Consider the following 22,767-nt stretch of genomic DNA (forward strand, 5'->3'; position numbering starts at 1 on the left):
CCACACCCACAGCATGCATCCTGATCCCTCAGTGTCTGACGGAGATAGACTGGAGAGGAATACACTATTAGTGCGCGGGTCAGCTGTTTGTTCACCTGCACCCACCCGCAATTGTATTTATTATTTGTTATTTCAACTTTATTTAACCAGGTAAGCCAGTTGAGAACAAGTTCTCATTTACAACTGGCCAAGATAAAGCAAAGCAGTGCGATAAAATCAACAACACAGAGTTATATATGGGGTAAAACAAAACATAAAGTCAAAAATACAACAGAAAATATATATACAGTGTGTGCAAATGTAGCATGTTTTAGTGCAAAATAATTACAATTAGTATTAACTCTGGAATGATAGATGTGCAAGAGATGATGTGCAAATAGAGATACTGGGGTGCAAATTAGCAAAATAAATAACAATATGGGGATGAGGTAGTTGGGTGGGCTAATTTCAGATGGGCTGTGTACAGGTGCAGTGATCGGTAAGGTGCTCTGACAACTGATGCTTAAAGTTAGTGAGGGAGATAAGAGTCTCCAGCTTCAGAGATTTTTGCAATTCGTTCCAGTCATTGGCAGCAGAGAACTGGAAGGAATGGCGGCCAAAGGAGGTGTTGGCTTTGGGGATGACCAGTGAGATATACCTGCTGGAGCGCATACTACGGATGGGTGTTGCTATGGTGACCAATGAGCTAAGATAAGGCAGGGATTTGCCTAGCAGTGATTTATAGATGGCCTGGAGCCAGTGGGTTTGGCGACGAATATGTAGTGAGGACCAGCCAACAAGAGCGTACAGGTCACAGTGGTGGGTAGTATATGGGGCTTAGGTGACAAAACGGATGGCACTGTGATAGACTACATCCAATTTGCTGAGTAGAGTGTTGGAAGCTATTTTGTAAATGACATCGCCGAAGTCAAGGATTGGTAGGATAGTCATTTTTACGAGGGCATGTTTGGCAGCATGAGTGAAGGAGGCTTTGTTGCGAAATAGGAAGCCGATTCTAGATTTAACTTTGGATTGGAGATTCTTAATGTGAGTCTGGAAGGAGAGTTTACAGTCTAACCAGACACCTAGGTATTTGTAGTTGTCCACATACTCTAGGTCAGACCCGTCGAGAGTAATGATTCTAGTCGGGTGGGCGGGTGCCAGCAGCGTTCGATTGAAGAGCATGCATTTAGTTTTACTAGTGTTTAAGAGCAGTTGGAGGCTACTGAAGGAGTGTTGTATGGCATTGAAGCTCGTTTGGAGGTTTGTTAACACAGTGTCCAATGAAGGGCCAGATGTATACAAAATGGTGTCGTCTGCGTAGAGGTGGATCTGAGAGTCACCAGCAGCAAGAGCGACATCATTGATATTCACGGAGAAAAGAGTCGGCCCAAGAATTGAACCCTGTGGCACCCCCATAGAGACTGCCATAGGTCCAGACAACAGGCCCTCCGATTTGACACATTGAACTCTATCTGAGAAGTAGTTGGTGAACCAGGCGAGGCAGTCATTTGAGAAACCAAGGCTATTTAGTCTGTCAATAAGAATGCGGTGGTTGACAGAGTCAAAAGCCTTGGCCAGGTCGATGAAGACGGCTGCACAGTACTGTCTATTATCGATCGCGGTTATAATATCAATTGCTAATAACCCATCTGCAACCGTCCGACTATATGTGATAAAGTGAAAATCTGAGGCCTGCACCCAACCCTAACCCGCTAATATAGAAGTCAGAGACGGCAGAACGATTTTTTGGTAGGAGGTGCAGGATTTATTTTACCTGATTTAGATATGTTTCTCCTTAGAATTTCCGACATTTTGGTAAGCTATTTGTTATTTGTCAACTTATCTATAATTAGATACATGCAGCTTCTCTTCTGTCATTATACAGTATGTTGCTCTAGAAGACTAAATAAACCCTTGCTCACCAGAATAATCTCATAAATCGATATAATTAATTTTTCAATCTAATTGACATCTGTAAAGTTTTCTCTGTCATCTTTGCTTCTTTCCCGGAGCAAAGACGTTTACGGACCAGGGGAACATGCAATGACCCCAAAAAACTGGAAAGATTTTCTGTGCAAAATTTCCAAATGAGATCTTTTTGACCGGTTGTAAGGAAATAGAAAGCTGTGAAAACAACCCAACATGTTTCTGATAAGATTTCAGTGTGGCTTGGATGCACATTTTATGTGGTTGAAATAGTATCAGCTTTTATGATGCTGATAAAGATAGCACCTCTACAGACGTATCTAACTGCGCATTCGCATTCTCTCAAGATGCTGAAAGAAAGAAATCCTATTTCTCTACTCCTGTTAAGATTTAGCCTACATTTGGTGTATCACTTTACTGCAAGAAATGCTTAATTCTGCAGGAGTTAATATTAAGGCTGTGTGAGAGGTTATAGACCTACAGTCAGTGTCCAGATTTCAGTTTCCATTTAACCCATCTGAACAGTAGGCTATGTTTGAAGTCCCCTTTTTTTTTATGTGGAATTTGTATAGCGCCTCACAATCATCACACATAACATAGCCGGCACTGCTATCAACCCCCTTAACCACTTCACCAAATCTTTCCGAAACATTACTTTTCTGGCCCTCCCTTCTCTTTATTTTCAACTCTCCATTTCGCAGCTTTTCTCTTATTGAATTATTCTCTGACATTGTCCATTTTGCCTCTATGGATGACATTCACTTTTTCTGCCTGTTCCCAAAAGCATTTGGCAATTGGCATGTAGGCTACAGTTACCGCCTAAAGCTTAGGCTTACGCACTAATGCCAGATAGCCTAAAATAATGAAAGAAAACCTCAATGTAGCCCATAGATATAAATTGCACAAGAATGATACGTTTATGGATTTTTTAAGGTATTGTTTTCTCTTTATTCAACCCGTCCGCCACCCACCCGCCCTTCATCCGCACAATATTTCATGACCCTTAACCCGCCCACCCCGCGGATATAACCGCGGGGACTGCAGGTTATGAGTCAACCCGCGCATCACTAGAATACACTCACCACAGTTGTGTCTCTGGTCCTCATCACTCATGTCTCCACAGTCATTGTCCCCGTCGCAGATCCAGGAAGAGGCGATGCACCTGCCGCCATCACAGCGGAACTGGTCGGTGTTGCAGGTTCTCACCAGGGTGGCTGGAGAGAATCAAAGGTCACAGACATAAATACAAACCATGCATGAATGGATTAAAATTAGAATACTAGAATACCATTGTGTTCAATAAAAAACATGTCAGTTACTTGAAACGCCCTGTAATTGATGTCAACTAGTAAAGACAGGTAATGCATATCTGAACCTAAATGAAACCGGTGAAGCTATCAAAGTAGTCATAGCATCTCCTCCACATTCCAATCTATGGTGATCTATTGAAACACAAGATAAAGTGAGGCTGTATAATTACCCTGGGGAAGAGAGGAAAGAGGAGGGGCTGTGTTTGTCAGAGGAGACTAGTGGGCGTCAGTAGGGAGGAATGTGGCAGACAATGGGAGGCCTGACTGACTGACCACATCACTAACAAAGGCATACACTACGGCCACAGCACAAGCATGCGTGCACGCCCACGAACGCACAGGATGGTGAGTGAAGGAGAGCTGTGGTACTTACTGCAGGAGGAGGGCTCATCAGAGCCGTCAGCACAGTCGGTACCCCCATCACAGTACCAGTGGGCTGGGATGCAGCGGCCACTGGAGCAGCGGAACTCGTTCTGGGCACACGTGGAAGTGGCTGGAAGGGGAAAAAGAGACATGCGTATGGTCATTTAGGGGTCACTCTCCTCTCAAAACCCATTTAGGGTGCATATGAAATGGCACCATATTCCCTATATACGGCACTTACATTTTAGTCATTTAGCAGACGCTCTTATCCAGTGCATACATTTTCAGACTTTTTTTCTCACACTTCTTTTGACCAGAGCCCTATATGTGGGCCTTGTTCAAAAGTAGTACACTATATAGGGAATAGGGTGCCATTTGGGACGCACCCTAACTGTACAGGCCAGGCCTGGGGGACTCACCGCAGTGTACAGGGCTCTCGTCACTCATGTCCCCACAGTCATTGTCCCCGTCACACAGGTAGGAGCGGGGGATGCAGATGTTGGTGGATGTACACTTGGTGTGTTCTGGCGGACATGTTCGCTCCGCTGAGATACATGACAAGAAGAGGTGTTATCATCTCGTGTCACACATCAAAATCAATTATTTCACCACACTGCAACGTCTCTAATCCTTATGAACTGATCTTTTAACTTTCGACCTGAAACCAAGTCCTGCTGTGTAGACTTACGGCAGTTTTGTTCGTCTGAAGTACCGTTGTCAAAGCAATTGTTGATGCCGTTGCAGACGTAGTCCTTAGCGATGCAGCGTCCGTTGTTGCAGGGGAACTCAGTGTTGGGGTCGCACAACCTGAACAGGCAGCCTACCTCATCACTGTTGTCCCCACAGTCGTTGTAGTGGTCACAGCGGTAGTGGTAGGGCACACAGCGACCGTTCCCACAGGTGAACACAGTGGGCTCGCAAGTGTGGAAGGCTGCCAATCAAATAACAAAAAACACCATCATCAGAGATCTAGCCAATGGACAGCGAGACAAGGGGCAAGCATCTCAGAGTAGGAGTGCTGATTTAGGATCAGTTGCCTTTTAGATCACAACGAATAAGATTACATGGACAGGGGGAACCTGATCCTAGATCAGTATCACTCTGAGACGATTGATACATACAGGTCCAGGTGAAGATGAGCAGGTGTACAAGATTGAGAATTACCTGACAAGGCAATAAAGGCTGCTGCCATTTGAACTTGGACTGCATGCAAGACATAAGATAAGTAGATGAATTTATTAGTTTAGGATGGGGTTGGTAGAAGAAAACAAGCATTACTAAATAGCTACATTAGATTAGTGATTTGCAAGCATACACACCAAAAGGTTGGAAATCATTCTTGGATCCTGAAAAATAGTTGTTGCAGTGAGAAACAGAAATCTGGTTAGAGGCAGCATTTTAGAGACGGTTAAGAGAAGGACAGAACAGATATAGGGATAAATAAATAATTATCAGCTGTAATCACAATCACATTCAAGACAAATCAAAAAATATATTAAAGAAAGATATTTCTAGATAGACGAGACAAACAACATTCAACAAAACAGGCACTACTTGGGGCCACTAAGCACCATACCACAGACTCTCTCTAGCTCGTCGCTTCCGTCCCCACAGTCATTGTCATTGTCACACTTCCACTGAGCACGGATACAGCGTCCATTCATACAGGTGAACTGGCCTGCCTGGCAGCGGGTCCCGTTGTCAGGGATACAGTGCTTGTTGTCGGCCAGGTACCATCGACCCTCTGAGGGACACTGACACTCAGCACCCTGGGGCCCTGAGGAGAGGGGCAGGGGGACAGGCATCAGACGGATGGGGGGTATGACAGAGGCGTATGATAGCCCAACTCACATCAAAACAATATGATGCTAGAGAAGATTACATTTTCAAATTAAGCTTGGTCCAACCCCTACATTTAGCTACGAAGCTACAGCCTGCTTCTATTTGATCAGGAAACTTGAGGGTTAAAATAGGGCCTAACTGCTAGTACCTGGGGTACAGATGTGACTGCAGCCTCCGTTGAACTGTTGACAGGGGCTGTTGCACTGTTGCTGCTTGTTGCTGGCTAGCACATGGAGGTCCATGGGCCTGGATGGAAGGTTCTGGGTCATCACCCTCTGGTCAGACCCATCGTGCTTGTTAGCCCGGTAGATACTGCGTGTGTTCCAGTCAGTCCAGTAAATGTACTGGCCATACATGGTCATGGCAAAGGGGTAAATGGCTGTGCTGACGATGACCTCCCGATTGGCCCCAGTGAGAGAGCAGCGCTCAATCTTCTGTCTGATAACCAAAAGCAGCATATATCATTATCATCAATACAATCTGACAATGATTGACTTGTGAGAAGAATGTACTATTATAAGAGGGTCTTACAGGCTGGCGTCTGCCCAGTACAGTCTCTGCTCTTCATAGTCCAGGGTCAGTCCATTGGGCCACACTAGACTGCTGTTTACAATCTCTGTCCTGAAGTTCCCTCCCAAAGTAGCACGTTCAATCTTTGCATTGGTCCCCCAGTCTGTCCAGTACATATACCTGTATGACATGGAAATAGAATAGATTCAACACATGCTGAATATCTATTGAAGATATTGAGTGAGAGCTCTTGTTATCATTACAGAAGGACTGAAACAGTATCAGCATTCTTGGCATTTCTGGTCTTACCCCCTGCAGGGATCCAGCATGATGGCTCTAGGCCGGGGCACACGGGCGATGATGGATCTCTGCGTCCCATCCACTGCCATGGAGCTGATAGTCTGGTTGATGTAGTCACTGTAGTAAATCCTTTTATTGGTCCAGTCATAGGCAATACCATCAGGAGCTCCTAGATCTGCATGGACACAAAACACACCACTGCAATAAGCATATAGCCCAAAAAAGCTGAAACCAGATGATTCCAGTCTGATGTTGCAATGTAATGGAACAAATCTAGTTGTTAGGTATCTTACCTGAAGCCACCACTACAGGAGGCGAGGTGGGAGAAGACAGACTGATGTAGCTAATCTTGCTGCTCCCAGCCCCTGAGCTCTGGGTGAAGTAGATCCTATTGTCTGTGCGGTCAAAGTCCAGGGCCACGGAGGTGCGGGGAACATTGACCACAGGGAAGGGCAGTGCATGGTCGTCCGGGTCCAGACGCAGACTCCGCACCGTGCTCTCTGTCGTATAGATGAGGTAATCATCTCGCGACACCACACAGCCCGCGTTGTCCGCCCCCAGGTTCCCAAAGGCACAGCCACACTTCTTGGTCTGGCTCCCGGGGAGGGCGAAGCAGAAGTGGGCACAGCCCCCATTGGTCTCCAGGCAGGGGTTGTTGTTGAGCTGCTGGGCCGAGCTGGGCTGGGTGCGCTGGTCGTAGATGGTCACGTCTCTCAGCATGTTGATGTTGTCTCTGATGACTGTAGGCTGCTCTGTACTGCCAGGCTCCTTACTGGCCTGGAACACCTTCTTCAGGTTCCTGTCCACCCAGATGATGCTAGTCTCAAACACAGTGATGCCATAGGGAGTTGGGTAGCGGCTCCCGTACCTGACTATCTCTGTCTCTCCCCCCTGAGGGTTGACCCGGGCTATCATATCCAGAGAGTCATCAACCCAGTAGACATATCCAGTCTGGTAGTCCAGAGCCAGACCTCGTGGGGTTATAATTCCAGACGACACCAGCACAGTGCGGTTGGTCCCGTCCAGCAGAGCTCGCTCAATCTTGGGGTTCTGTCCGTAATCTGCCCAGAACAGGTATCTGTTTTTAGGGTCCACCACGATGTGGCGTGGCATGTCCACTTGAGTCTTCAACAGCACACGTCGGAAAGTTGTGTTTAAGCGCAGAACCTCCACATATGTCTCAGTCAGGAAAGCATTGGTGAAATAGAGGTTCCCTGAAAAGCACAGCCAAATTGACATATATAAGTAAAAGGGTAATGGAGATTAGATGATCTAGGAAAAGCATCTGGTAATGCCGATCTTGTGTAGGGACAGAGTAAATCTGCTAATTTGAATAGTCACCTGGGGCTGGTTTCCTAGACCCAGATTAAGCCTATTCCTGGACTACATTTCCAGGGTCTGGGAAACCAGCCTTTGTTTAGTATACCCATAAACTGAATCATTCACTGAATCATTTAAAGCACTCTCCATTCCTGTCCTCACTTCTTTCTAGTCACCTGACTGAGAATAATCCAGACTGCTTTCTGGAGTCAGACCCTGTGTTAAAGTACACTATATAGGGAATAGGGTGCCATTTGGGACGCACCCTAACTGTACAGGCCAGGCCTGGGGGACTCACAGTATCCCTGGATACCTACTGCTGGCTGACGTTTACTTTCTCTACCTGCTGGCATCATTTAAACACTTTCCAACTGAGCTCTCTGAACATGAACCCAAAGCTGATTCCCTACCTGCAGCCCAGTCCACGGCGATGCCTCGTATCCCGTTGCGTCCGATTCCAGATGTGACCACACTGCGGAATCCTGCTCCATCAGGCTTGATCCGGCGGATCCCGTTCTGAGACGTCACGGTGCTGCTGAAGTCACACCAGTAGAGGAACCCAGAGGGCATGTGGACGTCCACATGTAGAGCGTTACGTCCTACACGACGCAACCAGAGAGGTTAAACATAAACATGGGCATTGATGTTGTATTGTTTTTCCTCTACTAATGAAAAGGCTGCAGCCGTAGCTTTACATCTGAACAACACCCACCTCTCCCAGCCACTGGCACCATGGCCTCAGAGTGGTCAGCTCCCTCCAGACTGAAGCCTTTGAGGGCAGACAGCATGGAGATGACCACGTAGGACTGGTATGGAGCACAGGTTCTGTTGTCAACGCTGAGCTTGAAGCCTGTAGCACAGGCACAGGTATACAGGCCTCCGGGCCGCGGTAGACACAGGTGCTCACACACACCCATGTTGTTGCTGCAACCGTTGGAGGTACCAGCCGAGACTGCAGAGGCAGACCACATGGTGGATTAGAACACGTCATTCATATAAAACAGGAGTCTGCACAAATAGAGCTACACATCCATTAAGAATTTCTAAAAGTCCTAGGTCAAGGACAACAAGGGTGGTCAGGAACTTTTCAAAATGAGACTGAACTATGTTACAAATTACAATCCTGGAACTGAGATAACCTGTGCCTAATTTCTGAGCCGTCACTGGAAGAATCTGGTGCAAACACCATTTTGATACATCGTTGCCAAATCAGGCTCAAGGCTTGATCTATTCCCAGAAACTATGTCACTTACAGTATCCCCAGCAAACCGGGAACATTCCCAGAACATTAGCTTTGATTCCCATTAAGTTTTAGTTAGAGTTGTATCTAACATTAGGATGATAACATCCCAAAAACATTCAAATAATGTTTTGATAACAAAATCTGTATTTTCTACAAAACATTTTTCAAATGAAATATCCTTGGAATGTTCTCCTAACATTCACAAAAATGTTGTGCACAACATCTGTAACAAACACCACAGAACATTCCACAAATGTAATAATGTACCAATAATATTTTGGTTCTGTGAAAGTTCCCCGAACATTCGCTAGGTTGCAGCAAATGTTCTCATAACACAAAAACTGTCCAGTCGTGCTGATGTTTATACAATGTCTGTATAAAACATTCGCCTGATGTTGCAAGAATGTTCCCAGAACACATTTTGTCTGTTCTTTAAAAGGTTCACCGAATGTTTCATTTGGTTGTGGGAACAGTCTCGTGGAACATTGTGGGGACATCACAAAATATATGTTCCCAAAACACCAAAAACGGTCCAGTTGTGCGGATGATTATACAATGTTTCTTTTAGGGTGCAAAAAACACATTCACCTGATATTACAAGAACGTTCCCAGAACACATTTTGCCTGCTCTTAACGGTTCCTATAATGTTTTATTAGGTTGTGGGAACAGTCTGGTGGGAACATTGTGGGGACATCACAAAATATATGTTCCTAAAACACAAAAACTGTCCAGTTGTGCGGATGATTATACAATGTTTCTTTTAGGGTGCAAAAAACATTTACCTGATGTTGCAAGAACATTCCCAGAACCCCTTTTTTTGTTCTTTATAAATTCCTAAAACAGTTCTTTAGGTTGTGGGAACATAGTGGGGATGTGACAAGAGATAGGTTCCCAAAACACTTAAACTGTCCAGTTGTGCTGATATTCAGAAAATGTTTGTATCAGGATGCACAACACATTCCTTTGATGTTGCAAGAATGTTAACAAAACAGGCTTTCTGAGTTCTTTAAAGGTTTCCAGAACATTAGAAGAGATAGGTTCCCAGAACACAAAATATGCTCAGTTCCCACCAGACTGTTCCCACAACCTAATAAAACATTATGGGAACCTAAAAGAGCAGACAAAATATGTTCTGGGACCATTCTTCTAACATCAGGTGAATGTTTTTTGCACCATAAAAGAAACAATGTAGAATCATCCGCACAACTGGACAGTTTTTGTGTTATGAGAACATTTGGCATGACCTCACGAATGTTCTGGGAACTTTCACAGAACCAATTTTGGTTTGCTAGGTCTGCTCTGTTTTAGGGGACACTGCTTGTTCCATACACAATGCCCAGTGTTCCTTATAAGGGAAGAGGAACTGGTCATCTTAATACTCCACTCCATCTCCCACATAATTACCCAAACAGCTATCAAAAAGACCAAAGCAATGCCATAATTCAGCAATGCTATATCTTTACCAAAAAAAGCATAACAGACAAAATATGTATGTATGCATACTGATTAAACACTCAACACAATAAAAAGAAAACTCCAGTACACTGGTAATCTTGATGCTTCCAAAAAGTTCATATATCTTCATGAACGTTTCAGTCTCAATCAACCTCAATGGAGTGGGGTTCATATTTGCTTGGCTGTGTACCATAAGGTCGCTCAGATACTCACTCTCCCTGTAGTGCACCTTCAGTACTCTCAGTCCAGACACGTTGTCCCGCAGCACCACCTTGTTAGCCCCGGTGGCCTTGTCCACGCGCTCTATCACCTCAAAGTCCCGGTCAGTGAAGTACAGGAAGCTCTCATGAACAGCAACGCCCCAGGGATGGGACAAGCCTGTCACTATTGTGATGCGATTAGTCCCATCTGGGTCGCCACGCTCAATCTGTGGGGTTTTAATAACATCAAGACTGCCCTTAATACCAGATTTAACATGTAAAATATATGAATAATAAGCAATGAGGTGGACTACATAAGGGTATTTTGTTAGAATCAGCCACATATGAATCATTGGGACCATAGAGCACCCCATTCCCTATTTAGTGCACTTTAATCGGCTCTATGGGCCCTGATCAAAAGTAGTGAACTATATAGGGTGGCATTTGAGACGCAGGCATAGTGGTTGAGGGAGAGATGATGACCCACCATTCCGGTGCCTGTGACAGCCCAGTACAGCTTGTTCTCTCTGATGTCCACAGTAATGAACTCCACGTGATCCAGGTTGTTGGTGAACAGGGTGACAGGGTTGGAGCCGTCCATGTCTGCAGCCGCCACCTTAGCAGGGATGCCACTCTCTGTGCCCTGGTCTGTCCAGTACAGTTTCCTAACAGAGAGAGACACAGCTATGAATACAGCCCCTCAGCATCTCAATCACCTCATATGAGAACATCTACAACAGATTCAATCAAAATCCATGTGTGAGATTCAGAGAGAAGAAATCTATCTGTCTTAATTATTCCAATACACATTTGATTTGCTGACGGTGAATAGTTGACATGTGCACTGTTTGCCTGGTGGTGGCTTGTTCGAGTGTATAGTGTTATGTTGTATACAGTAACAGTGCTAGGTCTCTCTCTGGGGGTGGAGCAGATGGCAGTCAGGCAGGCAGGCTGAAGGGGGTCAGTGACTGTGGGGATGAGCAGCCGTGTCACAGCAGTGTTAAATGGGGCTTACCCACGTGCCGGGTCCACAGCAATGCCAACCGGAATGCCTGCGCCAGTCGGGGAGCCATTATTGGTGATTAGAGTCTTTCTGTACTGCACCTCCCCTCTCAGCCTCAAAACCTGACAAAACACACACATGCCACACATATCAGATATACCCCTGACAGAGGGAAACCAACGAAGATAACTACTTTATTTTCTAAATACGATGTTCACTGTCAGTAGTGTACCACTCATTTTCAGAAATAACTGCATTGTTATGATCTATAGGAGCATGGATGTTTCAGCTAACCTCAATAGACTGGGTGGCTGGGTTGGTGTAGTACAGGTTCTCTGTCATCCAGTCCAGGGCCAGGCCCACAGGGGAACCCAGAATGGCTGCAGGGGCAAACTCTGTCCTGTTGGTACCGTCCGACTTTACCCTGTGGATCTCACCCTACAGAGGGGAAAGGACACGGTTGGTCAGAGCCTAGGGACAGTAGAGTAGTATCACTTCAGGTCTCTGTTTGTGTGTCTCCCGAGTGGCGCCACTAGAGATCCTGGTTCGAATCCAGGCTCTGTCGTAGCCGGCCGCGACTGGGAGACCCATGGGGCGGCGCACAATTGGCCCAGTGTCGTCTAGGGTAGGGGAGGGAATGGCCGGCAGGGATGTAGCTCAGTTGGTAGAGCATGGCGTTTGTGGGTTCGATTCCCACGGGGGGTATGAAAAAAATAAAAAATAAATAATAATAATAATAATAATGTATGCACTCACTAACTGTAAGTCGCTCTGGATAAGAGCGTCTGCTAAATGACTAAAATGTAAATGTAAAAAATGTGTGGACAGTGCTCACACGTACCGGGTGCTCCACCCAATAGATGGTCCGCTCAATGTCATCAAAGTCCACATCATATCCATTCTGAAGTCCAGCAACAGGGACCATGGCATCGTTGCTCTTGTCGTCCGGGTTCAAGGAAATGCCGTAGATGACACTGTCTCTCACCACCACCAAGAAAGGATCCTCAACTGCAGGAAAACAAAAGTATTCATCACCAAAAACATGGTGGCTCTGAATGGACATATAGCCTATTGGACATACAGCCTATTGGACATATAGCCTATTGGACATACAGCCTATTGGGCACTGATTTCGTTTTTCAAAACAGGTAAAATACCACAGTATGTTGAAAGAAGGTTGAAAGGGGAGGGGGTTCAGATGGGCTGGTATAAGCTTGTTCCACAGTCTGATTTGCGTTGTCATCAGAGATTAGAATCAATGGATAGCTCGGGGGCATTTTCATTCTTGGGTAATCATTCACCGCTCAGGGGTGAATGTGTTCTGCATGGCAAGAAAAAGCTCAAGCCCTAAAACCTGAGATGGGTTACGCTGTTGACCTAAAAAGGACTCTCTGGATTTCACATTAAAGGTCCCTTGTCTTCTTGAAACCTTAGTCACACTTTAATGATCCTCAATATTTACCTCTGGAAAGGGATTCTACAACAGAATTTAAAATGGGATACTGTTGACAAGTCCTTAGACTCTAAAATATGAGTCCAGCGTTCAAGGAGATTTCTTATTTTACCAACTGAGACCTGGATATGCCCAAATAAATATGTTTGCAAAACAGCAGCTCTCTGTTTGTAGGTTTTAAGCATTCATACCAATACCTACTCCATTAATAAATGCTTTATGCGTTATGAGAATTACAATCTATCTGTTCCATCTGACCTCACTTCCTTTTTAATTAAACTGTGAGTGATGAGTGTTTCCCTCAGGTTGGCATGGAGCCTACCTCTGGCACAGGTGAAATTGTCTGCAGCCAGGGTCCAGCCTGACGGGCAGGCGCAGGAGTAGAAGCTGGGCCCCATGGCCGAGAGCAGGCAGATATGAGTACAGAGCCTCCTCAAGCAGTGGTTTTCACCTGCACACAGATCCAATAACACACACACAAACAATAAAGAAAATCAACAGTGTTCAGTATCCTTTCTGAAATGTCATTTAAAATACAATGGCAATAGTGTACTGTGGCAATACTAGCTTATGATATCACCATGTCTAAGACTTATTTTTAGTTGGCCTGCCATATGTCATTGAAGGTTATTGATAAGTGGTGAGTCCCTGTCCTACCTGCAGGCTGCCTGGCCGGGTGTACTGCCACCAGGCCCATGGGCTGAGGGAGGTTGTAGAGCATCACTGTCTGGTTCTCCCCGTGCCACTTATGGGCTCGGATCACACGGTTGATGTATCTGTCGGTCCAATACACAAAATCCTCAAAAATGGTAATTGCGTGGGGATGTTGCAGTACCTTTTTATTGAGGGCAGCAAAAGACAAGAAGTGCATTTTATTGATCATATTCCACACAAATGGTAAATCGGTAAATTATGTTCTGTATGCAATGCTAATGTTTCCCTAGTTTAATCTACAGTGGGGAAAAAAAGTATTTAGTCAGCCACCAATTGTGTAAGTTCTCCCACTTAAAAAGATGAGAGAGGCCTGTAATTTTCATCATAGGTACACGTCAACTATGACAGACAAATTGAGGAGAAAAAAATCCAGAAAATCACATTGTAGGATTTTTAATGAATTTATTTGCAAATTATGGTGGAAAAAAAGTATTTGGTCACCTACAAACAAGCAAGATTTCTGGCTCTCACAGACCTGTAACTTCTTCTTTAAGAGGCTCCTCTGTCCTCCACTCGTTACCTGTATTAATGGCACCTGTTTGAACTTGTTATCAGTATAAAAGACACATGTCCACAACCTCAAACAGTCACACTCCAAACTCCACTATGGCCAAGACCAAAGAGCTGTCAAAGGACACCAGAAACAAAATTGTAGACCTGCACCAGGCTGGGAAGACTGAATCTGCAATAGGTAAGCAGCTTGGCTTGAAGAAATCAACTGTGGGAGCAATTATTAGGAAATGGAAGACATACAAGACCACTGATAATCTCCCTCGATCTGGGGCTCCACGCAAGATCTCACCCCGTGGGGTCAAAATGATCACAAGAACGGTGAGCAAAAATCCCAGAACCACACGGGGGGACCTAGTGAATGACCTGCAGAGAGCTGGGACCAAAGTAACAAAGCCTACCATCAGTAACACACTACGCCGCCAGGGACTCAAATCCTGCAGTGCCAGACCGTGTCCCCCTGCTTAAGCCAGTACATGTCCAGGCCCGTCTGAAGTTTGCTAGAGTGCATTTGGATGATCCAGAAGAGGATTGGGAGAATGTCATATGGTCAGATGAAACCAAAATATAACTTTTTGGTAAAAACTCAACTCGTCGTGTTTGGAGGACAAAGAATGCTGAGTTGCATCCAAATAACACCATACCTACTGTGAAGCATGGGGGGTGGAAACATCATGCTTTGGGGCTGTTTTTCTGCAAAGGGACCAGGACGACTGATCCGTGTAAAGGAAAGAATGAATGGGGCCATGTATCGTGAGAGTTTGAGTGAAAACCTCCTTCCATCAGCAAGGGCATTGAAGATGAAACGTGGCTGGGTCTTTCAGCATGACAATGATCCCAAACACACTGCCCGGGCAACGAAGGAGTGGCTTCGTAAGAAGCATTTCAAGGTCCTGGAGTGGCCTAGCCAGTCTCCAGATCTCAACCCCATTGAAAATCTTTGGAGGGAGTTGAAAGTCTGTGTTGCCCAGCGACAGCCCCAAAACATCACTGCTCTAGAGGAGATCTGCATGGAGGAATGGGCCAAAATACCAGCAACAGTGTGTGGAAACCTTGTGAAGACTTACAGAAAACGTTTGACCTGTGTCATTGCCAACAAAGGGTATATAACAAAGTATTGAGAAACTTTTGTTATTGACCAAATACTTATTTTCCACCATAATTTGCAAATAAATTCATTAAAAATCCTACAATGTGATTTTCTGGATTTTATTTTCTCATTTTGTCTGTCATAGTTGACGTGTACCTATGATGAAAATTACAGGCCTCGCTCATCTTTTTAAGTGGGAGAACTTACACAATTGGTGGCTGACTAAATACTTTTTTTCCCCACTGTATATCAATTATATCAATGTAAAGAAAAATCCATAGAAAATACAATGTATCCTTACCAAATCGCTGGCCAGAACTTGTTTCCTGTTGTTGCCATTGTAATCACAGTAGTCAATAAAATCCAGGTAGGCATCAGCGAAGTAGAGCAGATTGTTGGGATAGTCAATGGTTAGGCCGTTGGGCCAGTACAGTTTGTTGCTTATGATGGTTGTCCTCATCTTTCCATCCATGCTGGCCTTCTCAATGCGAGGGTTCCTCCCCCAGTCTGTCCAGAACATGAGGTGAGCACTGCACAATAGATCAACTGTTATAGTTACAATCGATTACATTTGTTTTATTGTATTTCAAATGTGTCCTCTACTCTGCCAGTCTGTATGTCCACTGTAAATGAGCCTCACCTGTCCCTTGGGTCCAGCACCAGGGCTCTGGGATTGGTCACGTTCTCACTGACCAAGACAGTCCTGTGGGTGCCGTCCAGTTTGGACACCTCGATGGTCTCCAGAACATAGTCAGTCCAGTAGAGGTTCCTGCCCACCCAGTCCACTGCCAGACTCTCTGTCACTGTCACTCCACTGTCAAAAACCTGTCAAATCAAAACACAAGTTTAAGTGATTGGAGGTCATTATCCTGAGTAGAGAATATAAAAAAATAGATAATCTTGTTTTGTGGGAAATGGAAGGACAGTCAGTAATCAGTACTCACCACGGCCCGGTCAGTGCCATTTTTGTGAGCACTCCATATTTTGTCCTGGCTGGTGTCAGACCAGTACACACGGTCAGTCACTGAGTCAAAGTCCAGGGCCACAATGTTTCGTCCATCGCGGACCAGCGACCGGATCACATTGGGCTGAGTGGTTATGTCATCGGACACAATCTGATTTCGGCTGGCAACTAACAGGAAAGCCTCACGTGAACCTGTGAACAGAAACCATCCTCTTCTCACCTGTGCATTATAATTCAAATGAGACTCCTCATCAGCTATAGAACATTCTACAGAGGACTTCCCAAACTACAAAACATGATAGACAGAGCTCCTCAGATATCCACAGCAGGGGATCAATGCAGCTTTGTTGAGAACAATGGCAGATTGAATTACAGGGCTTTTTAGCAGGTTATCTGTCAGTAGATGGGCTCATGTCAGGCGTACTACTCATAAACAAGCCCTTTGTTGCTGATTATGTCCTAATTACCTAAAGAGAGAGTCAGTGAGTGGCATATATGTTATTTGTCTTATCTTGGGAAATCAGAGCAGAGTGGAGAGAGAATGGAGAAGAGAGAGAGTGCGTCTGTCCGCCCGGCGGTCTGAGGCCAACACCGGCTCCATTTTGATCATTTGTGTCCTGTCCTGTCCTATCCAGCCACTGGACAGTTTATCATGTCTGTGTGGGCCAATCAGATGTACTGTATCTCTGTCTGTCGACTGGACTTAATCCACAGACGGAAGATGTGTCTCATTTTGAAATTAGGCCAATTATGTTTAGAGGAAACATAATTGAGTATGTTGTGGACCAAATGGATTGGTGAAATAAAATGCATTTGTATCAAAATGCTAGTGAGTAAAAGTTTCTAAGAGCATAAAATGTTAATGCAGCAGAAGTAAATTCCATTTAAATACTCTATGGTTAACCATACACACACACACACACACACACACAAACCGTCTTGCTCCTCACCTGAGACCTTGCATGTGCGTTGGTCAGCCTCCAGAGTGTATCCATCTGAGCACTGACAGCGGAAGGAGCCTCTCTCGTTGAAGCAGTGCTGACTACACAGCCCAGGGGGGCTACACTCATCCAGGTCATCACACGTCTTCGAGTCATTACTCAGCTGGTAGCCCATGGGACATGTGCACTGGGCCCCAAATGGCCCCTGGATGCAGCCGTGGGTGCAACCAGCATTGTTGTCAGTGCAGCTCTCCTGATCTAGGAGGGTAAAAAGAGGAGTGAGTCAATAGCTGTCGTTCTTAAAAACAGACGGTAAGAAAATGAAACACCTTGGTGACATACGTAACAGGCAATGTAGATAAATGAATAGAATGAATGCATCTACTATAGCTGCTCAAAGAATCACAGTGCTACAAATAGAGCATCATCACAGCACCCCAGAAAATATCTATAGGCTTTCTATTTTGTATCAAATTACCCCATTTGTACATTCTGAAACACATTTTCTACATTTGTAACTACAGACAATCATTTTCTTTTATCCTCCAATTGAGTCTTGCAACACTCTACCCACATTCAGAGGGTTAGTGTGGATGGCAGGTTTTGGGATGAATCAAAGCTACACGCGTGAAGTTTAACCAATGATTGAGGTTGTTCCTACCTGGCAAGGGCTCGTCTGAAAGCAGTGAGGAAGGCAAAAAAGGAAAATCATAGATCACTTTTAAGTTAATACAGACCAAATCAACACATGCATGATTTGAATACAAGATTCCACACATAACAAAAATTCCTCACAAACATTAAAGCACTCTATTGGTTGTGACCAGGAATGCCGTGGAGAATATGTCTTGATTTCAAGTGACAAGTGAACCTAGAAAATTACAAAAATAGATTTTCGTAACATGACACTATTAGAATGCTGGCCCAAAAGGCAGAGAAGCAGAGATGATGACTTACTGCAGAGTGGGGACTCGTCCGCACCATTGGGACAGTCAGGGGTGTTGTCACACACCCTGCTGATGTTGACACACACATTGTGGCCCGGGCACTGCCACTGCCAGCTGGGGCAGCGGAAAGGTGGCGTGGGGCAGTCTCTCTCGTCACTCATGTCTCTGCAATCGTTGTCCCCATCGCAGAGCCACCCGCGGTACACACAGTTGCCGTTGTCACAGCGGAACAGGGAGGTGGGGCAGGTGCGGGGAGGGCAGACATGGTGCTCGTCGGAGCCGTCCTCACAGTCCGGGTGGCCGTCACACTCCCAGGTAGAGGGGATACAGCTGCCGTCTGACTGGCACTGGTACTCACTCTCATGGTGGCACATCCCTGGGGGTCTGGTGGCTGGGCACAGCAGGAGAAGGCAAGGTCAGACAGTGTACTGAAGTGTGGCTGAAGCTCAGGAGGAAGACCCAACAGAACCTCTGAGATGATGACACCTCACTAAGAGTAATGCTCAAACTGCTGTGCTCCAAGACCAGTTGGTTGATCAACTCTGCATAGAAACTGATCATTACATTTTATTGTGACTGAAAACAATGAGGTTGAATACTTACGACAGACATCGAATTAAAACACACCATTTCTGAAACCCATTTTCTACATTTGTAACTACAAACAACAAAAACTTTGTCCTCCAATTGTGTTCTTGCAACATTCTACCCACATTCAGAGGGTTAGTGTGGATGGCAGGTTTGGGATGAATGAAAGCTATACGAGTGAGGTTTTACCAATGAGTGAGGTTGTTCCTACCTGGTAAGGGCTCGAAAGGAAATAGATAAACTGGTCATCCTATACTGAACAAAAATATAAACGCAACATGCAATAATTTCAACGATTTTACTGAGTTACAGTTCATATAAGGAAATCAGTCAATTGAAATAAATTCATTAGTCCCTAATCTACGGATCTCACATGACTGGGAAGGGGTGCAGCCATGGGTGGGCCTGGGAGGGCATAGGCCCACCCACTTGAGAGCCAGGCACACCCACTGGGAAGCCAGGCTTAGCCAATCAGAATGAGTTTTTCCCCACAAAAGGGATTTATTACAGACAGAAATAATCCTCAATTTCATCAGCTGTCCGGGTGGCTGGTCTCAGACGATCCTGCAGGTGAAGAAGCCGGATGTGGAGGTCCTGGGCTGGCGTGGTTACACGTGGCCTGCGGTTGTGAGGCCGGTTGGACAACCTGCCAAATTCTCTAAAACTACGTTGGAGGCGGCTTATGGTAGATAAATTAACATTACATTCTCTGGCAACAGCTCTGGTGGACATTCCTGCAGTCAGCATGCCAATTGCACACACAAAACTTGAAAAATCTGTGGAATTGTGTTCTGTGACAAAACTGCACCTTTAAGAGTGGCCTTTTATTGTCCCCAGCACAAGGTGCACCTGTGTAACGATCATGCTGTTTAATCATCTTATTGATATGCCACACCTGTCAGGTGGATGGATTATCTTGGCAAAAGATAAATGCTCAGTAACAGGGATGTAAACAAATTTGTGCACAGAAATTGGAGAGAAATAAGCTTTTTGTGCGTATGGAAAATGTCTGGGATCTTTTATTTCAGCTCATGAAACATGGGACCAACACTTTACATGTTGCGTTTATATTTTTGTTCAGTATATTTTCTCGTGACTCAAAACAAAGAGGTTGAATACTTACGACAGCCAGACTCATCTGAGCGATCACTACAGTCAAAGACCCCATCACAGCGGTAGTAGGAGTTGATACACTGATGTCCATTGGAACACTTGAACTCATAGAGAGTGCAGTTGTAAACTGAAAAAACAACAGCATAGTGTGCTGAGATATTGCAAACAGTGTGGATGGAGGATGCAGTTCAGAACATGCAAAGTCATTGTACTGTATAATACACATGGAATGAAAACAATGGCATAAGAGGCAATATCAAATACCAATGTAAATGCGTGTGTTGACTGTATATTTAATTGACTTAAAATTATGTGCCACTTGTTGGTGCTTTCTAGCTGTGTTAGTTCCTAAATACAGTACAGTGTTGAGACAGCTATAATACAGAGAGACACTCACTGCAGCCCTGTTCATCAGCCCCATCCATACAGTCTCTGTCACCGTCACACACATAGCTGGGGGCTATACAGCGGTGGTCTGGGCACTGGAACTGTTCCGGGTGGCATGTACCACTGAGGTCTGCCAACACAGAGAGACCAATGGAGCTAACAGTTAGATGCAACACATCATGACTGAAAGTCTATCCCAAAAAGACAGTCAACGACAGAGGAATTACTCCTACAGTGAATGCGTGGAAATAAAGGTGATCCTTGACTAGAAGACTCACTGCAGTTGGCCTCGTCGGAGCTGTCCCCACAGTCGTTGTCTGTGTCACACACCCAGGTGTGTGGGATGCAGCGGTGGTTGGCGCAGGTGAACTGGTTGGCCGCGCAGGTGCCAGGGGTCTGGGTGGGGCAGTCCCGCTCGTCACTGCCGTCCAAGCAGTCGTTGTGTCCGTCGCAGTGCCAACCACTGGGCACACAGTGCTGGTTGGCACAGGTGAATGCCCTGGGTGAGCAGGTGGTGTCTGAGAGAGAACAAAAATGATTAATGAAACATAAATGTTTTGCTTCTTGCTAACACTGTAACAAGCCATTCTAAGTATACTTAAATCTAAGTATAAGTATACTAAACATTATTACTAATGCCCAAATAAAGTGCCTCGAGTGACATACTAACAGTTAGTATACTCCATTGAAACAGAACATAAATGCATTACTATGAGCTCTGCCACAGTTGGCCTCATCACTGTTGTCATGGCAATCGTCAACGCCGTCGCATCTGTAGTTCTGAGGGACACATTTCCCGTTGGTGCAGGAGAAGGAGTTGGCACCGCACTGCAGCGTGGGGGGCTCGTTGGAAGGGTCCTCTACACATGTCTGCTGGTTGGGCGACAGCTTCATGCCATACGGACAACCACACGCCCTCTGGGAGTCCGGTGCCGGGAAGCAGAAATGGCTGCAGTCTCCATTAGGGTTAGTATTCCTATTGCAGAAGTTGGAACCTGAGAGGGGTAGCAAAGGATATCATTAATGAGTACAGTGATGGCCACATAGCTATCCTCCATAACATAAACACTGCAGCAGGGAAAGCAATGAAAGAGGTGTTCACCGGTCTGGGAGTTGGAGTTGAAAGATTTGACGTGCATGATGTGGCTGATTCCCCTCCTGATGATGACCATCTCTCCCCCGTCAGTCTTGCGCACACGCACGATCCCACCCAGGCGCCAGTCAGTGAAATATGCATAACCTGGATGGGCAGAGCAGGAATGCTCATGAAAGTGAGACCCAGCGTTGATAATATCAGGGCACAACCTATGACATTAGCTATTCTATCTCTCAAAACCAGTGAACTCATGTTTAAGATTACACGGTAATCATCAATCAAGCTGGATTGACAAGTAGTAATGATATTTTAACGATGAAAGCGTTTATACAATAATAACAGGGTAGCTTTATCTACAATTGATGGAATAGTGCTGCATACCATTCCACATGCGAATTGAATTCATGAGAAAATGTTAAAATTTAGTCACCTCCAAAGATGGTGAGACCAAAAGGATGTGACATCTGAGTGATACGCTCCAGAGACAGCCTGTTTCGTCCATCAAAGGTGCTGTGTTCGATCTTATCAAAGAAGGCATCCACCCAGTACAGGCGCATGGAGCTGGGGGGAGACAGGACCAGTGGAACAGACAGACATTATTAAACACTGTTGCACAAACATATTGTCACGAGGATTAGTGAAGATCATTCTGATAAGAGGCTTAATGGGATCTTAGATGGGTGAACAAAAACATGATGTCAACTCAATACACATGGTGGCACAATGTTGCAATTTAGTGACAAAGTCAATCCTAAGGATCTGATTTGTTATGAATTAAATTGCTATTTGTTTTCTTGACGGAGTATTACTGGAAGAGGAAGAATGGTGTATTTTGAGGCCATTCCTTTGGTCCTGCTAGGCTCTGAGACCTTTGGCTCACCTCCAGTCGATAGCCAGGCCGTTGGGCCAGCCAAGTGTAGTGTTTACAATCGACAGGGCGTGTGACCCATCACACCAGGCCCTCATAATCTTCGCTGGACGGTACCAGTCGGTCCAGAAAATATACCTGCCAAAATAAAACATATACATTAATCAACACTCACATTTATATGGGAAAATATATTTATATGGGAAAAGATTATAGTGTCTTTTTCACCTCAACCGAAGTAGACTCTGGCTTTAGGACCACTTCAAAATATTTTATGAACTGAGAAATATAGACAGTATTTGAGAGCTCCACAGGGTTTTTCCGTTTAAGTCAAGTTCTTAGTGTCCACTACAATACCGGCCTTCATGCAGCACTAATCTAGGCTATTGGACCCAGAGGCCTTATGACTTTGTAGCTATTGGAAATGTCCCACTAGCACTAAATAAAGACTAATTTTTTCACGTTTGGGGTTTAAAGCGTAGGCAATCTATGAATGAGCCGGTACCTCTCGCATTATGCTAGGTGTGACTAGACATAAGTGCTACGTTTGCTAATGCTTTTTCATGTTCTGAAGAGGCAGGGATCCAGGATGAAAGCATGGGCCTCTGAGACCTGCTGGTTCTGGCTAATGCCCTCACTAA

The 22,767-nt window shown here is 45.1% G+C and overlaps 1 protein-coding gene across 6 annotated transcripts in view; it reads right to left on the reverse strand.

Moving 5' to 3' along the window:
• LOC121536803 (low-density lipoprotein receptor-related protein 2) overlaps window positions 1–22,767 on the reverse strand; it is a 58,470-nt gene that overhangs the window by 15,659 nt on the left and 20,044 nt on the right. For 4 of the 6 annotated variants that reach the window (XM_041844370.2, XM_041844369.2, XM_041844368.2 and 1 more), the window contains exons 16-48: window positions 22,139–22,264; window positions 21,689–21,819; window positions 21,265–21,402; window positions 20,873–21,157; window positions 20,441–20,680; window positions 20,173–20,292; window positions 19,786–19,902; window positions 18,085–18,465; window positions 17,789–17,803; window positions 17,137–17,385; window positions 16,167–16,378; window positions 15,863–16,047; window positions 15,524–15,752; window positions 13,566–13,743; window positions 13,231–13,359; window positions 12,297–12,463; window positions 11,750–11,893; window positions 11,468–11,577; window positions 10,940–11,117; window positions 10,466–10,679; window positions 8,266–8,505; window positions 7,964–8,152; window positions 6,527–7,447; window positions 6,243–6,408; window positions 5,955–6,113; window positions 5,572–5,861; window positions 5,158–5,358; window positions 4,901–4,927; window positions 4,746–4,784; window positions 4,270–4,512; window positions 4,001–4,126; window positions 3,592–3,711; window positions 2,991–3,122 (exon numbers count right to left, since the gene is read on the reverse strand). In XM_041844370.2, the coding sequence (XP_041700304.2) occupies window positions 2,991–3,122; window positions 3,592–3,711; window positions 4,001–4,126; window positions 4,270–4,512; window positions 4,746–4,784; window positions 4,901–4,927; window positions 5,158–5,358; window positions 5,572–5,861; window positions 5,955–6,113; window positions 6,243–6,408; window positions 6,527–7,447; window positions 7,964–8,152; window positions 8,266–8,505; window positions 10,466–10,679; window positions 10,940–11,117; window positions 11,468–11,577; window positions 11,750–11,893; window positions 12,297–12,463; window positions 13,231–13,359; window positions 13,566–13,743; window positions 15,524–15,752; window positions 15,863–16,047; window positions 16,167–16,378; window positions 17,137–17,385; window positions 17,789–17,803; window positions 18,085–18,465; window positions 19,786–19,902; window positions 20,173–20,292; window positions 20,441–20,680; window positions 20,873–21,157; window positions 21,265–21,402; window positions 21,689–21,819; window positions 22,139–22,264 (6,401 nt within the window). The remainder of the gene's footprint in view (window positions 1–2,990; window positions 3,123–3,591; window positions 3,712–4,000; window positions 4,127–4,269; window positions 4,513–4,745; window positions 4,785–4,900; window positions 4,928–5,157; window positions 5,359–5,571; window positions 5,862–5,954; window positions 6,114–6,242; window positions 6,409–6,526; window positions 7,448–7,963; window positions 8,153–8,265; window positions 8,506–10,465; window positions 10,680–10,939; window positions 11,118–11,467; window positions 11,578–11,749; window positions 11,894–12,296; window positions 12,464–13,230; window positions 13,360–13,565; window positions 13,744–15,523; window positions 15,753–15,862; window positions 16,048–16,166; window positions 16,379–17,136; window positions 17,386–17,788; window positions 17,804–18,084; window positions 18,466–19,785; window positions 19,903–20,172; window positions 20,293–20,440; window positions 20,681–20,872; window positions 21,158–21,264; window positions 21,403–21,688; window positions 21,820–22,138; window positions 22,265–22,767) is intronic. The other 2 variants (XM_041844372.2, XM_041844371.2) reach the window with 1 other exon arrangement.

This window comes from Coregonus clupeaformis, chromosome 23 (assembly GCF_020615455.1).
Source record: "Coregonus clupeaformis isolate EN_2021a chromosome 23, ASM2061545v1, whole genome shotgun sequence".
In the NCBI taxonomy this organism is placed as follows: Eukaryota; Metazoa; Chordata; class Actinopteri; order Salmoniformes; family Salmonidae; genus Coregonus; species Coregonus clupeaformis.